The following is an 18502-nucleotide window of genomic DNA, read 5'->3' as shown; positions in this document are numbered from 1 at the left end:
TAATTAACATAAGGTAGAATTTTAGATATGTAATTCTTCATTGGTGAATATTTATTCTAAAGTGTTTAGATTGTACATTATTTGTTTAACTGTTGAAGAAATTACAGCATAAGAGCTGCTTTTTTTTTTTTGAGACAGAGCCTCACTCTTGTCACCCAGGCTAGAGTGCAGTGGCGTGATCTCAGCTCACTGAAACCTCCGCCTCCTGGGTTCAAGCTATTCTCCTGCCTCAGCCTTCTGAGTAGATAGGATTCCAGGCACCTGCCACCACACCCAGCTAATTTCTGTACTTTTTAGTAGAGACGGGGTTTCACCATGTTGGTCAGGCTGGTCTTGAACTCCTGACCGCAGGTAATCCACCCACCTTGACCTCCCAAAGTGCTGGGATTACAGGCGTGAGCCACCGTGCCTGGCCAAGAGGTGCATTTTTAAAATTAACTGTTTTCCTCAAAGAGGGGCATTGATTACATCCCTGTAATAATCTAAAAAATACATTTGTATTTACCTGACATTAATAAAGAAACAGCAACAGAGATTGATCCCTATTCTTCCTTTAATATAGGTAGTAGCTAGTGCTCCATTTAATGACAGAAAGGGTTATCCTCTAGGCAAGACTATGGGAGAGTGAAGAAAGTCTTTCCCAGATGCTTACCTGAGACAGCCAGCCAAACAGCCCCTTCAGTGACTCAGGGAAAGAGGTTCTGGAGAGAGCTTACCCGGATGGAACTTGAGGCACCTGCACCTTCTCTAAAGACCACTGCTGAGCTTTGAAGCCACAGGAAGCCCCCCAGGCCCTGGGAGACCAGCACCGCTGCTCAACACGCCTCCTTTTCCCTCCCAGCATTACCAGCAAAGGCTGAACTCCAAATCAGAAAATTCCTCTTGGTGAGGTAGTGATCTGATTACAAACCACCACCATTTAGTTATGACCGGGGGGCTTAATTCTTCAAGGAAGTGCATTATAAAAGTCACCCCAAAGAAACCTCCAATTGGTGATATAAAACCGTGTGCGTGCATGTGTGCCTACGGTACACAAGTGACTAGGGGCTCTTACCCTCCTTTCCACTTTTCCCACCTCTCTACACAGAAGGAAGATTAGCCGCACAGGCCTGCTCTTATTTTCTCTGAAATAATTCTGTAATTTCAGAAATATTTTTAAAATGTCTGGTCCTGGCTCTACCCACTTCTAAACCAACCTCTACTGGCATCTTTGGATCTTCCATTTCAGAAGGGAAAGCCAGAGGACAGAGAATAACCTACTCTCAAAACAGGAGAAACAAGGCCTCATTGGAGAATTGAAGACCTGTTGAGTAATAGCTTATAAATCCCCCCGATCAAAAAGTCAGCCATGTATAATGTTAAAATTATGACTCCAGCCTTCAGGCATTGTATTCTGTGCTTGAAACAGAAGTGATTTTAACCAATCTTCTGAACTTCAGAAGGACAGACTGATTAGTAACTCAATGATTTGCTTAAATTGCAGATAAGAAAAGGTATTGGACTACATCCCATTTCTACCCCTCTCAACATCTGAGCCAAAAGTCCTACGTTATGGTACCAATAGGAAATTCCAGGAATTGTTTAAAGGATTTTTAAATTACTAGAGCCCAGAGGCCTCTGGACCTTTCTTGGTAAGTTTAACCAAGAATTTGTACAGTGATCTTCACTAGGACTAGAAGTGGCAAAAACAAAACAAAAAACAAAACAAAACAAAACCAGGGTCAAGAGGATCTTTGAAACTAGTGTTTTTGTTTTTTGCCTGTAATGGAATTTTGTCTGAAAACACAGCACTTAAAATATTGCTAAGTGTATGTGAGACACCAGTTCAGAGAATAGTTATGGTAGTTTATAGTTTAAAGGAACAGTTGCTGTAATATGCTTGCTACTTTGATGGTTTGTAACTATTTTAATCTACAAAGTGTAATGCAATGGTCAAAGTATGATACATTTTTAACAGGCGTTAATAGAAGCATAGTTATTATAGAGGCTTTTTTAGTTAATCAAATCAGATAGCATAAACCAGCTCTTAGATAAAATACATGGTAACCCTGATACCTATCCCAAGAAAAGAGGCACATGACAAGTGCAATAGTTTAAATCTGCTGAAGTAGTTTGGTATACCAGTTTAAATATTTTGATGAGCCAAATTCAAACTGGCTAAAATAATTTAAGTATTGACGCATTTAACTAGGAAGTCTAGAGGAGGAGAGATCTAAGACTCGGAGGGTGTGGTGGGTCATGTTTTAATTCCCAACTCCCGTAACGCCATCCAGCGTCATCGTCATCCTAAAGCTAGCTCTAGTCAAGATTGCCTGATACAAGATCAGAAAACCAAACGCCGCATGTTCTCACTCTTTAGTGGAAGTTGAAAAATGAGAACACATGGACACAGGGAGGGGAACATCACACACCTGGGCCTGCCGGGGGGTAGGGGGCTGGGGGAGGGATAGCATTAGTGACGGGTTGATGGGTGCAGCAAACCACCCAGGGCGTGTGTATACCTATGTAACAAAACTGCACGTTCTGCACATGTAACCCGGAACTTAAAGTATATGAAAAATAAATAAATACATAAATAAGTAAAGATTGCATGATTGCATGACAGTTGTCAGTAGCAAAAGAATCCAAATGCTTTCTCTTCCGTATCGGCGAGAGTCTATGTTTCTGTCCCGGCATTCCAACTTGGAATGCTAAGCATGGCCCTGACTGGAACGGCTTACATCCTGTGTCCCTTGCTAATGTTGTGGCCAGGGAAACGGTTTGTGCAGATCGGCTTTTCCAATTATGATGTGTTTCCAGTGCTGGGGATGAAATTATTTCCTGAGAAGGACGAGGATCATGTGGAGGATAGACACTAGTAGTAAAACTGGGGAACGAGGAAGACTGAATGTTGGATGTTCACTATATGGACAACTCGTCTCAAAGACACTAGCAAGCCCATGGCTGTATTTATTGAAAACTGCTGTTAGTATAATACTAAGAAAAGATACTAATATATAAATATACTAATATAATACTAATAAGAAAATAATTCCCAGATTACAAACTAACAACAACAACAACAAAATTTCAAGGCCAGTATGTTTCCTTTTTTATTATTTTTGTGTTTGACTTAGATGGTTGAATGTTTTCATTTTCACTTATAAGCATTACATTAATTTCCATGCAAAAACCCAAGATCGCGTATGTCTGATTTCAATTGGCCAAAATCCAATCCATGAGTTTGGACATTCAAGACCACAATGAACACGTTGCTTGACCTTTCCATGAGTAGACATCATGGGTGTCCTTTGAAAGATCAGCAGGCCTCCTGACCTCTTAAACACCAGTTTGCCATGAATCCATATGAAAACAGGGAGCCAATGCCTTACAGCACCGAAATCAGGCAAGCAACTTCATTCATGAAGACAGGACACCTCTATACCAAGGATTGCACCCACAGATATTTCCTGGTTCCTGCTCTATAGCAGTATCTGCTTTTGAACAAACGTGGTACCTTCTATTTGGGGATTATGAGTTCTTCCCGCCAGTTTTCCTCAAAAGTCTCAGGAAGAGTTAGAGACTTTACAATAAAAGCTGGCCTCGACGACCCCAAAAGGAAGAAATACAAAGACACCTACTGTATCAAGTATGTATTTTCCCCAGCTTCAGATGGAGTCAACATGTATAAAGCTTTAAAAACTTCTCTCAGTAAGACAGGAATCAGGAATATCAAAGAGGGTAAAACAGGACCCCACTATTGAAGGACAACGAAGCAAATGCAAAGAAGCATTCCACTGATCGAGAGAAATGGGCAAAATGAAAAAATGACAGAATTTCAAGAGTGGTTGTTAATTTATATTGAAACACACTTTGCAGTTCTGACAATGGCGAAGATTAGTGCAAATAATAATTATAATGGTATGTTCTTTAATAGGATTTAAATAAGGCTTCAAATAATTACATACGCTAAAACTAACATTTGGAAACCGTAATTCTGTTTGGAAAACTCAAACACACCCTTCCAACCACTCAGTGTTCTCTGATTTGAGGACAATTACATTCAATGAAGTTGCTCCAAAACACAATTTGTAGTATTATCACTTTCAAAGTTTACATTGTTTGGTGGAAAACGGGGAAGCCACTCTGGTCACTGGTCAAAATAAATAAATCCAGCTAACACACCAGGTAGTTCCCCGGTTCATATGATTCTCAAATATCAGTAGTGGTGAAAGCTCGCAAGAAAAAAAGACAAAAGCAAAATAATAAAAATAATACGACAGAATTGTTAAGCATCAGAAAGAGATTTGTTTCCTCATACCCATGAACAAATTTGCACCAAGCATGAAACAAAAAAGCAAGAGGACTCATGGGCATTTTCATCTATGGCTCAAGATCTCCTTAAAAAGAAAAAAAACTCCCACAAACTAAAGAGCATGACAATAACTACAAAAAGTAAACAATGAAATCAGAGGCAGAATATGAAATAGTAATATACTGTTTCAGAGCCTGCACCATCCTGCAGAACCAGGAAACTTAAAATTTGTTCTTAACAAATCCAATCTAGGCTGGATATGTAAAAAACAGAAAGATAGCATCATAAACCAACACAACACATTATCAGAGTTTAAGAACCAGGAGAAAAAAAAAAAAAGTCAGCTAACACTCAGAAAAATTTGTCATCAATTCTGAAATGGGGCCTTGTGACATCGTCAGGATTGATAAAGACGGAGATTGACTTTCCCGGGTTCTCAGTCACTAGCTGCTGCAGTTTTTTTGCCAAACGGTCATCAGGCTGGTTGGGGTCCCCTCCATCGGACTGTGGGGAGGGGATGCTGGTGGTGCTACCTCGCCTCTGGAGCTCCAGTGTCAGCCGGTTGGCTGCCTTGACATGCTCAATGGCAGTGCGCAAGTGCTCTGCCGGGTCTGAGCGCACGGAGGACAGCTTCCGGGCGTGAAGCATGACTGTCTCCTCAGACAGGTGTTCCAGCATGTTGCACTGAGGGATGAAATAATTGGGGCACATCTTGTTGACCAGACAGTGTTGCAGGTCATCGATGAGGCCCAGCAAAAAGTGGGCTGCATAGTCTTCTTGCGCCAAGTAGTTGGCAGGAAGTCTGTCGCAGGCCCAGAGCATCATGCTCCGCAGGTGATAGGGGCTAATAGCCTTGGGCCGGGACAGCAGTTTAATGATGATGGCTTTGCAGGCCTGATAGGCCTGCATGAGGCTGCTGGAGATGCACTTCTTCAACTGCACCTCGCTCCTGGCGAAGGACAGCCGCCATTCATTGTCCTTCTTACCCTTGTAGGAACAAGCAGGTACCAAGTAAAACCCACTGATGACCTCTTCCTCAGTGATCTTCCCGTCCCAGAAGTGGTTCTCCATGAGCCAGCTCTGGGCCACTGCAGGCCAGCCTTTGAAAGACACCACAGGGACAATGTCGTACAACATGCGGCTACTCCCTACACCCAGAATGATGGAGATGATGGTCCCATTTTTTTCTACCTTTTCCACCTTTGGCATCCCTCGCTGGGGTTTCTTCTGTATTTCTGATAGGACGATGCTGATAGAATCATAGAACCAGTCAGCCACTTTGGTAGGTGAGAAGAAGTAGTTGGTGGCACCATTGATGTGATCTACAATGGTGCAGCAGTCTTTCCATTTACTGATTGTCCCCTCATCAAAGAGCCGAAGGCTCAGCCAAGAGTGGCACAAGGCTGAGTGGCGCATGTCGAGTGTCACAGGCTGATTACGGTCATGCAGCTTGAGGGCTGGCACCAAGAGGGTAAAGTCCATATCATAGTCAGTCCCCCGGGCATAGACATTCAGCTCGTCTAAGTCCAGGTCCACCACGCCTTCCCGGACACCTCCAGAGAGCAACAGGTACTCATTAGCCACTGGAAGCTTTTGGTCCAGCTTTTGCACCATTCCTAGAAATAAAAAAGAAAAAAAAAACAACACTATTATAGGAAGCACAGACATAAGAGTCTTATGCATGAATACAGAATGTTCTGAGGTTCCAAGAACCAAAATTCATTATCAGTACAAAATCAGATCTCAGGCTGCTGCACAGATCTGGTCAACAGTACTTTTACACTAGTGCTAGAATCCACCCTTTTCCAAATGGAAGAATGATGATAGATTTTTCTCTCTCAGTGAAAAGCAGTATCATTTTCAATAATAAACCAGGGCCCTTCTTCCCCCAGTCATCATCTCAGTTAATGGAACTGCCATCCACTCAGTTGTGCAGACTGAAAACCTCAGTACATTTCAACTCTTTGCTGCCCTTCTACTGCCAAATCTTTTCCATGAAACCTCTGCCAGGGTTTCTCACCTCCTTCCCTGTTCTCCATCTCTCCTGCCATCATAGGAGGTTCGGCCTTTTTTATCTCTTGCCAAAGCAGTTTTCCTTCCCCAGGCTCTTCGCACTTGACTTTGCGTTGTACCAGCGGTTCTCGGTGTGGGCTGGAGACGCTTTCAGGGGTAATGAGTTCATAACTCTCTTTATAGTAATACTAACACATTGTTTGACTTTTTTTTTTTTTAAGAGACAGGGTGGTCTTGCTATGTTGCCCAGGCTGGTCTCAAATTCCTGGTCTCAAGCAATTCTCCCACCTCGTCTTCCCGAAGTGCTGGGATTACAGGCATGAGCCACCATGCCCAGTCTTGTTTGACTTGTTTACTGTGTTGCCATTGTACTAACGGCACAAAACCAACAGACGGTAAAATTCCCAGTGCTTTAGCAGCAGCCAAGACACTGATGCCAAACTGCACTAGCAGTCAGTAGATTCTTTACCACTGACATGCATTAGCAATGTTTTTAAAAACCCAGTTTTACTTAAGAAAATCCTTGATGAAGAAAAATATTTTATTGAATCTCAACCTTTGAGCCATTAGAAAGCATTATTTTCCTAATAGTCTGTGTGATGAAACGAAAGTAACCATAAGACCTCTCTTCCTTATACTGAAATAGGAAATCTGTTTTCAGGAAAAGCACTCACGTAACTGAGTTGTAAGCTGAACTAGCTTCTTTGTTCATGGAACACCATTTTTACTTTAAAGAACAATGGAAAACTATGGGCTATTTAGATTTGGGTATTTGGCAGATATTTGCTTCAAAAATGAACAAAATGAGTCTGGCTTCAAGGAAACTACTGACAATATTTATTGCCAATGATAAAATTGAAACTTCTAAGAGAAAATTAAATTTAGAAAACTCCGCACCATGAGCGTGACATCTTCCCGAATTGTATATGTTTCTGATTAAATTGGTGGTGATATTAACGAATGTGATTTTTGATGAGATTGTGAGTCCTTTTAAGAACCATGTTTCATGTATTAAGCAGGCATAGAAGATTCCACGCATGCAGTAGGAACATAATTGAAGCTATGACTAAATGATAAGGGAACAAATGCATGCAATTAATAGGTGGATAGCATTAATAGACAGAATTAACAAAAATACTTAAAGGCCAGACTTAAATGATTGTTCCATAAACAACATACACGTTTTCCCTCCTTCATTATATATGTGCTTATGCTTGATTATCTGACAAACTACCAGCATCATCCAGTGATTTATTTAACAGCGTTTCCCCAAAGATCATAAAGACCTACCACAAATGATTATCATATTCCATTATTCATTGTAATTCATAGTTTGCTCTTCATAGGACAATCCCAAATCAAATAAACCACATGCATGTGTTTTGTTACTATTACCGTTATACTCTGAATGTTTGTGCCCCCTACGCACACGCTGAAATCCCAACTTTCAATGTGATAGTATTAGGAGGTGGGGCCTCTGGTAGGCGATTCGGTGTGAGAGTGGAGCCCTCATGGCTGGGATTGGTACCGTTATAAAAGAAACCTCAGAGCGCTTCCTCACCCCTTCTGCCATGTGAGGACACAGCGAGAAGACAGCCATCTTTGAACCAGGAAGCCGTCCCTCACCAGACAATGAATCGGCAGGCACCTCGGATCTTGGCTTTCTTGACCTCCAGAATGGTGAGAAAGAAATCCCTGTTGTTCATAAGCTACTCAGTCCAGGTACTTTGATACAACAGCCTGAATGAACTAAGACAATTATAAAATTTAACGCTCATTTATTAAATTGTGCTCTTTTTCACTCTTTAAAATCCTATTTTCCAAAGCACATGAACCATGAAAAAGTCTTTTATTTAGTACCATTTCCTTACACACAGAAATACGGCACGTTATTATTTTCTTTTTAAAACCGTAAGTTAGCCAACATTATAGTGTCAACAATTCATCAGAAAGAACATCCAGCAAACCTGACTTCTTGGCTGTTTCTCACACTATCTGCACCGTGATATGGCATCCCGGTCCCTCTTCAATAAAGGACTTATCCCAGCTGCTTAAATGCTATCCCTGAAGGATTGTCTCAGCTGCAGAAGGCCGTCTTCACCAGGTCAGGTCCTGTGGCTGGGATGGGGGTTGCAGGTGCACATCCAGTAAATGACTGGTGTGGGAGTGTCCCAGCTCAGGATACTCTGAAGGGCCATTCAAACTGAGTTCCCAGTGGGGTTGGCTGTGGCGAATGATGCACCTGCAGGGAAGCTCAGCTTCTCCTACTTGAACCTGCTTCCTTCCCCACTTCGACAGGTGTAGATCCCAAGGATGCTGCTTCATAAACATCCTAACTCATTTCAGAGGCTGCTTCCTGAGAAACCCAGCATACTAAATACTATCCAAGCAAAACAGAAGATACTACCTACTACCCAAGCAAAAACCGTCTTCAGCATGGAAAACATGTTTTCTTTTTAAGCCAAACTTAATCCGGATTGAACGTTCTTATAAATGCCAAGACAAAGATCCGTTTCTCAAATGTCAGTATCTTTTAATATTAACCTCGTCTTTGCCAGGTAAAGAAATACTACCACCCCACGTTTTGGTTATTGCTTTAAAGGATAAAATTGATTTCTCAGATTCAGATTAGGTTGTGAAAATCATTTTCATTATTTTATGAACTCACATGTCGGAACAGTCAGTTTCAGTGAGATATATTTGATAATGAAACAGTTTACTCCTCATTATTTCAAACATTCTTTCATTCTCGCATTCAAAATACCATAAATATACATGAGAAACACTGTGAAATGCTGTGTTGTGGTTAGTAAATAAGATCTGAATCTATTAAAGCTATATTGTTACTTCAGTACCACACTGGTGCCTCCTCTTAGGCACAACTAACTCAAAATCCTATGTATCCTTTTGTCCTGGACAGAAGAAAACTGGTTTTGAGCCCACCAGCTACGACTTGTCTATCTAATCAGGGTAACTTGTGCATTAACAACCTAGAGATAATCTGTCTACAAAAGTGCCACTGAATTTTGCCTTGGATTGTCACAATTCTGTTTGGAGAGTCTTGGGTAAGCCATAGCTAAAACTCCCTTCTGCCCTCTGCTGGATTTAGGAAGTTTTAATGTGTTTTCACTTGTCAATATATACACTAGAAAATTCCTACCAATGATAAAATATTCTCTTTCCTCCCAACTGATGCTTATGCATCTCGTTAAAATGTTGATCCTTTATTCAAAGGAGTCAACATCAAGTATTTGGCTCAATTCTAATTTTCAGGAGGTAGGGTAATTTTGAACACTTCTTATTCCTTTTAAAGTGAAGAAAGCCCTTTAGCAGCAGAAAGAATACTGCAGACACACATTTACTAAGCCCCTAGAAGTTAGAAACAAAGTCCCTAAGGCCACACTGTTCCAGAGCTAATCCCTTCTTACATCCACATTTCCATTTAGCCTCCCTGAGCGCATTAGTCTGCAATTTTACAAACGATATGGTAACACAACTCGAGCCTTCCCCAGCGTTATACAAGCCCAAATGTCTTCCTTGAAAACTTTCCTGGGCTAAGTTTAAGTGAAAATGAGCTGACATCAGCTATCATGGCAGATGGGTTGCCATGCAACCAAAACACAGGGCTGGAAGGGAAAAAGACAGAGGAGGGAAGAATTTCAACTGTACGCTTTGGCTGTACAGATCAGTTCCAACAAGTGCCATCTCTGCAATGATCCAAGGTTTATTTGTGTAATTATGGGAGGATAAGATCGAGTGACCCTGGCTGTTTAGCTGTGAGATTATCCAAAGGTAGGCATGGGAACAAAAGGAAGATACACATACACCACTGAGCTTGTTAGCAGCAAAACAAAAAAAAGAAGGATAGAGGATAGCTATTCCCTTGGGTGGGTCTCTTCATGGAGGCACTGGCATATGCTTGCTCTTAAGTAAAACTGCCACCCAACCTCCTTTCCTGTGATTCTCCATTTCTTGGTTTTGATATATTTCAGAGTTTTTACTTAGGAATATCTTAATAGTACCCTTTTATATAGATACTCAGGTCCTAAGTTTATTAAGGAATGTGTTTCATGTCATGCTTTCAGTTATCTGCTGATTATCTTTAGAATATCAAGTGAAAAATGGAACTCTGTCCCTGACTTCTTTATGTTCTAGTGAATAAAACTATATCATATTCCACTAAATTGAAATTGCAAACCTTCATCATGCAAACATATAATGCCAGATTGCTAATACTAGAGCACAAAAACTAAGTATCATTTCTTGTTGTCTTCACAACCCCACTCCAGTAAGTCTGTGGAAATACTAAGTAGATAAATCAAAATAGTACTTGTATAGATTTCTTTAAAACACACACACACACACACACACACTTACATATTTGAAGGGAGAAAGATTTATAAAAAGTAAAATTTTTATGTCTTATAATTAGTTACAAAATTAGATAAATTTTATCTTTTTATATACTTTTGAAAAAATATATATATATATATGCCTGAATATCTCAGTAATATTCATTGTTTCATATAAAAGAGCTTCCTTTTTTGGCTCCAACTCATGTAGCACATACCAGTAACAAACAGTGCCTTATTCCGGCAGTGGGTTTTAATGGGAAGAAGGGTACAGGGTGGGATAATGTTGACAAAGTCCTTCTTCGATTCTGATGCATCCCGTAGGATAAGTCTCCTTGGTTGACAATAAACAATATAAAACCTTCCTATAAAAATATTATGGTTTATGTTTTCAGGGCGGAAGTATTTTCGTCAAACTTACTTGACATTCTGAGAAACATCTGAGAAGTGGGCATGGCCACCTTTTTCTAAGAAAGTCACTAATCTATGAAATTCTTAATGACCCCAGTTGGAAAAGGTTTTAGGCCTTTCCTCGTTCATGCCCAGAAATCATCTATCTGAAGGAAAAACTGGTTCCAAGAAGAGAAATCACTCACTTGGGGTCATCTGGCCTTAGTGACAGACTACCAGCATTGTTGCATTCCAACATTTGTGCAAAGATCAGAATGGCACATACGTACTGATCTCCACATGACAATGCACAGTGGCTTCAGAGGGAAGCAGCAGACGTCTCAGGGCAATGTGCCGGCTTTGCATTTTTATTGGTCAAATCTTTAGTGGGACCTGGGACAATTGGCAGAACATGTCTGACCATCCACACTTATCATAAGGAAGAAGGGGCCTGGCTTCCCTTGAGAGAGCCATTAGTATTCCCAAATAGACTGTAAGACCCTGGAAATACAGAAGCCAAAAATGGAGCTTTCCAGTTTTTCAATAATATTCTGAGTTATTAGTACTCACAATTATAATATGTTTTGTATGTCAAAGAGTCTGTTTTATTTTGCATAATTTGAGACAACTGCATATGATTTTACTTTTTAGAAAACTGATTAATTCACATATGGTAATGGCAATGCCCTACTGACCAGACTCTCTCTCTCTATATATATAGTAAGAGGGCTCAGTCAAAAGATGTCTCTCAAAGGAATCTTTCTTTGTATTTCCCCATTTTGATACTGATATGTATGCAAGAACATTGGACTAAAGACGGGCTTGGGCTTGGATCCTGGGCTTGTCATTTACTATTTAAGTGAGGCTGACAAATTAACCTCTCTGAGCAATTCTTTATCCATTAAAAAACAAACAAATTGATGAAAAGTAAGTAAACGCATGTAAAAACCCACCCTTACAGGATTGCGATGAAATGTCTAAGCACATTGTAGATATTTAGCTCATTTTCCCCATATGTTCTTCCCTTTTCCTACCACACATAAAACTGGAAGAGCAAATAACGCAGATTCCACAGAGTTATTTCAAAGGTTTAATTAAACAAGACAATCTATTTAAAGCCTCTAGCACATGCAAGGCACACAAAACATGTTAGAGGAAGGGAAATGAATGAAGCATTCTCTTCCCCGGCTGTACCAAGACTGCTGCTAGCCAAGGCTGCTTTCTCTGAGTGGATGCCATCGTGTGGCACGACACACAGGGTGGCAGGCAGAGGACAGGCTGGATTCTAGCTCTTTCTTGTCCTCTCACCCAGGTATCCCATGGAATGAACACCCTGTACATCCTACTGGAGGGTCTTGACCTGAACTTGTAAGTTAACGCTTTCGACACCTACTGTCATTGTGAGCTGTGTTCATGGTGTATCTTTCCTCCTAAACAAGATAACAATACACAATCATCCCTTGGTCCCAGAACGCCTACATATGCCGAAGTGTGTGCATACTCAAGTCCCATGGCTGACCTTGTGGAATCCGCTTATACAACAAGGTGGTCCTCTAAGTGGGTTTCATACCCTTTTCAAATAGTATATTTTCAATCCGCATTTGATTGAAAAACAGCCACCTATAAGTGGACCTGTGCAGCTCAAACCTGTGTTGTTCAAGGGTCAACTGTGAAGCACCTGGCACAGTAACTCACAAAAAGGCATCGCAAATGAAAGATCCTATCTTCGGCGACATCTATAACCTCCTTGTGGTCAAGATTTTTTTGCTGCATTGCTAGTGTAGACTTCAGATTAGAAGGCACCTGCTTTTTGTGTGTACCATTTCTTTCAATCAACTTGAATACCTCATTAACCATAACCTAGGATTATGGAATTTGCTGCACAATATAATATGAAATCCTGTCAGCATATGAGTATAAAAGTGTTTACTAATAATCTAAAAGACGGGAAGAAAAAAATGCCTCTCTAATCTTCCATTGTTTTCCTTCTTAAAAATTAAAACTGAAGGTCTTAAAAATTGGTGGGCTTTGTCAAAGTCTTACAAGCTATTTTAAACAGAATGAACATGAGTTAGACCTAGATTCAAGTCCAATTGATTCATGCCAACATCAACCACTGTGGACCTTGGTTTCCTTAAACAAAATTGTAGAATAACAACTGGTACAAGTTTGTCGGGTGGTCATGGGAATAAAATGAGAAAATGCACAACAAATTACTCAGTGTGTGGTTTGTGCTTAGCTGGTGATCAGTAAACAGGGTTTGTTGGCACATGCATACACATACCAATATATTATCAATATATATTTTTCCCATCAACTAAGTCCTGACCTTTCTTTCTTTTCAGTACTTAGGATAGTTTAAGAACTCATGGTTTTTGCCATTCAGAACTTACTGGCAAGACTCAAAAGAGAGTCTTATTAGCCCTACCTAGCAGCTTCCCAAAGTCACGATAGGGTACAAAAGTTACAGATTGACATTTTATAAGAAGGGTGTTCACTTGAGAAGGCTCATTCTTGAAAAGCCAAAAAGAAAAAAAGTGAAAAGCAAGAGTAATGCCAATATGGTGTCAAACAGCTACACAAGGATACAGAAATATATCAGGGATGACCACGTTCATGCTCTCCTGCTCTTCACAAGAACCCATAAGCTTGTGATGGAGATGTTCGGAACGAAGTCAACTGTACCTCATCACTGACCCTTTGCCCGGGACCCAGCTGGGTCCGGTTTCCATTCCTTTCTCACTTTGAGATGTATATATAAACATCTCAAATTACTCCATATACGTAAACATCTTAATTACTCTGAAACTGGAAAGCTGTGTTTAATTCGGGAGGAGAAGAGGGAAAGTCTACATTTTAGAAGAAAAATAATGAAGTAGGCCAAGTCCAAGAAATTGCAACAAAGATAGATAGGATTCAAACCTCAGATTTTACTTATTCACACAGTAAGTATGAGTGTCTCCGATGAGCCAGTACTGTGCTAGACACTGAAGAGACAAAGGTGAAGAGAAACACACCACCCCCACTGCATAATGCTGATTATTTAGTGAGAAAGCCAAGTGTTAATCGTATCTATCAGGATAGGTGAAGTTATGCTGAGTAACAAAGCTAATATGTCAATGACTCGAAACAACCAAGTTTTATTTTTCATTCACACTAGATGACCCTCAAGGGTGAGTGGGGTGGGAGGGATTGGGGGTGCTTTTCTTTCCTTAATTGAGGACCCAGATGGGTAGAGCAAGCCATGTCTAGAAAGAACTTCACAGTCACTCTACTGGAGGAAAAGAAGGCTCTGGAGGTTCTCTTTTTGGCAGTTAAATGCTCTGGCATGGAAATGACGTACATCATTTTCATACACAAATCATTGGTCAAACTAGTCACATGGTCCCATCCACACCCATGAAAGAAAGCACAATTCTACCACATGCTGGGAGAACTGGGAATCTCTGATATGCAGCATGCACAGCTCCCACACTAATCAGATAATTACACACGAATCAACATGTGATTAGAAACTGAGATAACAGCACCGAAGGAAAGGAATAAGGTCCTAGCCAAAATGCATAAGAGGAGGAGTGAAAATTGTTTAGCCTGAAAAACAGAAAATTCAAAAAGGCCACAAAAGCCATCTTCAAATATCTGATAAGTTGTGCTAGTAAAGTAGAAACGGAATTTACCTATATGGTTTCGCTGAGTAGAACATATAGAGAGACGTTTTCAGTGTAATGTTGTAAACTCATCCATCAGGCAGAATTTTCTAGCAATGCTGCCTGTGGAGGCAGTACCTTTCCTATCCCAAGAGAGGATCAATCAGAATCTTTAGCAGGGATGGAGTCTCAGTATAGATGTCTTCCGAGGTGGCCGCCCATCCCAAGAACCTACTACTTAAGACAGACAACTATAACGTAGACTTCCAGAGCCACCTATGACCATCCAGTGTGGGCCCAGTCACAGTGGCTGTAAGAAGACCATACATACTCTGAGCATTATGCCCAAAGGCTGGATGCTGCCCTTCCTTCTCATCTGGCCTACTCTATGTCATTTGTAACCTGCAGCCCTGCTGCTGTCACATCCTCCAGTCAACTTCACCAACTTTACAAAGAGATAACTAGCACTAGCAATGACACACAAAACAGCAAAAGAAGAGCTGAATTTATAGTACACGTTTGAAGTACATACATCTCATGACAAGGACTCTCTGAGAAGGGCACAAACATTCATGCCACTACCATGCACTAAAGCACAGGTTGAATGCTTTACCTGTGTCATCTTGTTCAATCTTCTTGGCCCTTTCAAGTGGGCAATAGTGTCCCCCCACTCCTTTTTTTTATGAGATGGAGTCTCACTCTGTCACCAGCTGGAGTGCAGTGGTGCAATCTCGGCTCACTGCAACCTCCATCTCCCGGGTTCAAGCGATTCTCCTGTCTCAACCTCCCAAGTAGCTGGGACTACAGGTGTGCACCACCACGTCTGGCTAATTTTTGTATTTTTAGTAGAGATGGGGTTTCACCACATTGGCCAGGATGGTCTGGATCTTTTGACCTCGTGATCCACCTGCCTAGGCTTCCCAAAGTGCTGGGATTACAGGCGTGAGCCACCATGCCCAGCCTAGTGTCCCCATTTTACAGATAAGAAAATTAAGAAAAATAGCAGTCAAATAAATTGTTTATGGCCATGATAGCTGACCTGGGATCCAAATTCAAGTTGATCCTATGCTGCTTTCTTGTATTAAACAGGCTTTCCTAGGAGAGAATAAACAATGTAATACCTTGGGCCTTTAGAAATGCCACATAAACAGTACAGGAAACAGTAAGTAGAAATTTATTTCTCCATCCAAAAATGGAACAAATTCTATTTTGGAGTAAACAGATTTCTAGAGCAGATTAAAAACTGACTTTAGTCATCTCTGGGGAATAAAGTATATGAGCAAATGGGTCAAGGATCATCGGAAAGAGATGATTATAAATGACATTATAAAAAGATAGTGCTGAGACACACAGCTATGTGCGTGCACATGTGTGCAAGTGTGTATGTGTTGCATACTTAGCTCTTGGACAACTTTCAAAGAACATTCCACAAGTGTTTTAATCACAACGGCATCCTTGAAATTCTTTCAGGCTCCCAGGACAAACTCTGAAAACATTCCCACATATTCAGATGTGTAGTCTAAGAGGTTATTTTAACCCAACATCAGAGCCTTAATTTGAAGGTCATACCCCCTAAGTTTCTACTACTAAGTTGAGGAGGCTGGTGGAGGTAGCCAGGAACATGATTGCCAAAAACATACTAACCACAAGGTCAGGAACTTTTATTGAACTCTGAAGCAAGAAAGTCTTTCCCCTTTACAGACGCAGCAGTATCTATCACGGTCACACTATGTCTCTGTACAAAACTCTTATCAAGCACACTGAGATATGGAGAAAGAAACAAAGAATTCTGTGCCTTCTCTAAAAACAAAAACTGGTATCCATCAAACTGTGAGAAGGGATAATGCTCCTTGTGATCAGCACCCTAAAAAAATGTGTCACTATCCATGTAAAAGAGACCCTGAATCGGTGATCTACATTACACATTTGAATTTGCTAAATTAGTTTAAAAATGATCCCAATTTATATAAAGAAGCCTACTCCAAAGGACTTACAAACTATCATTGGCAAGTCAAAGAAGACCCTGTCTTACTTTAGACAAGTTTACTAACTTGTTTTACTGTTTACTTTAGAAACTTTCAAACATATACATTAGTGGGTATAACAGTGTAATAAATTCCTACATATCCATCACCTAACTTCAACAATTATGTTTGCCATTCTTATTTCATTTATCCCATTTTCTTTTGCCTAATATGTTAAGGTAAATCCCAGACAACTATAATTTTACCCATAAACAACACTTTCTCAATTAGACAAAGACATTTGTCTACAGACTTTTTAAGTATAACCACCACTCTCATATCTAAACAAAATTAATAACAGTCCCTTGTTATTACAGACCTCACTTGAATTTACAGTGTTCCTAATACATGAGTACGCTTGTGTGTGTGCGCACACACACATGCATGTGACTTTGTTGATGTCCTGCCCTGTGTCCCCAGCCCATCCCTGGGTCCACTTGCAGCTGTGACAGGCAGTCCCCCAGATGTTCCCAGCCCGTCTCCTCAAGTGCCAGTGAATCTGCCCCTTTGCCTAAGGGCAATCTCTCTCCAGCCACTGCCAGGAAGTACAGGGGAGTTAATGCAAGAGAACCGACACCGTTGGGGCAACTGTCAACCAATGGGGCAGAATCAGTAGATAAATGCCCTGGCTTCCCCAGACTCTGGGCGATTCTACACTGGGTTCTACACAACCTCTCAGATTAACCCATTCAATTGCTTATTAATAGACAGAACCTTTATTGGCTTTTCTCCCTTCTGTCTCAATTGCTCTGTTCCCTCACTCCTGTTTCTTTGTGTCACCTCCCAAGTGAACTACCACAGCAAAGTAATTCTTGTTTCTGGAACTGTAGTGGGTGGGGGGTGTAAATCAGGGACAGACAGGCTCATGTCTGTTAATAATTCTTGATGAAATTATATTTCATACGGACAACTGGCCATGAGCCTGGAAGCCTAAGCTGATGATAAGGGATTACTTGCTCCTTCCCACAACCAGTTATAGATTCATTACACGTCTTATAAAACTAGATCTGAGAACAATTCTCAAAAATAGTTCATTAGCCTTCTCAGAGCAGCAAGCTTGCTTTTCTGTGCATTTACAGCTAGCATCTTCCCTATTATTTCTTGCTTTGTTGTTATCTCAATTCTCCTCACTTCCCAAGGGACATTTTTAAGACCTCTGGAAAGCTTTGGAGAGGTGAAAATCCATGTATTCTGCAGATACAGGCATTTTTTCCCGTAAATTCCAAAGAGAATAATGGGGATTAAGGTTGGGGAAGGTGAATTAAAAAAAACAACTCACTCCAGGAACCAACCTTCGGAGTGGAGTTTTGTTCAAACAGACTCACCTTACTCATACATAAAAGCCTCAAGCCAAATTTAAAGACCAAAATGACGTTTCTCTTTCAGCCTCTGTTGACGATTATTCTATCTCTATTCCTCTAAATTGTACAGAAATAATTCTAAATGATATGTTTAGTCTCTTCGTTCAATCACCTTTTGTCCGTACTTTCTTTCGTGTGTGTTTGGTTTTTTGGGGGTTTTTTTTGCTTTATTATTATTATTATTATTATTATTATTAAGGAGATGGAGTCTCACTCTGTTGCCCAGGTTGGAGTGTAGTGGCACGATCTTGGCTCACTGAAACCCTGATTCCCAGGTTCAAGCAATTCTCCTGCCTCAGTCCCCCAAGTAGCTGGGACTACAGATGTGCGCCACCACATCCGGCTAATTTTTGTATTTTTAGTAGAGACAGGGTTTCACCATGTTGATCAGGCTGGTCTCAAACTCCTGACCTCAAATAAT

At 40.7% G+C, this 18502-nt stretch overlaps 1 protein-coding gene across 1 annotated transcript in view; it reads right to left on the bottom strand.

Annotated features, from left to right (window-relative positions):
• Positions 1-3067: 3067 nt before the first annotated feature.
• Positions 3068-18502, bottom strand: part of MB21D2 (Mab-21 domain containing 2) — a 120443-nt gene continuing 105008 nt past the window's right edge. The window contains exon 2 of the mRNA XM_011961228.1: positions 3068-5910. Coding sequence (XP_011816618.1) covers positions 4646-5910 — 1265 coding nt within the window. The 3' untranslated portion in view covers positions 3068-4645. The remainder of the gene's footprint in view (positions 5911-18502) is intronic.

Source organism: Colobus angolensis, unplaced genomic scaffold, assembly GCF_000951035.1.
Source record: "Colobus angolensis palliatus isolate OR3802 unplaced genomic scaffold, Cang.pa_1.0 Scaffold54, whole genome shotgun sequence".
In the NCBI taxonomy this organism is placed as follows: Eukaryota; Metazoa; Chordata; class Mammalia; order Primates; family Cercopithecidae; genus Colobus; species Colobus angolensis.
This window is presented reverse-complemented; position numbering and strand designations above follow the sequence as displayed.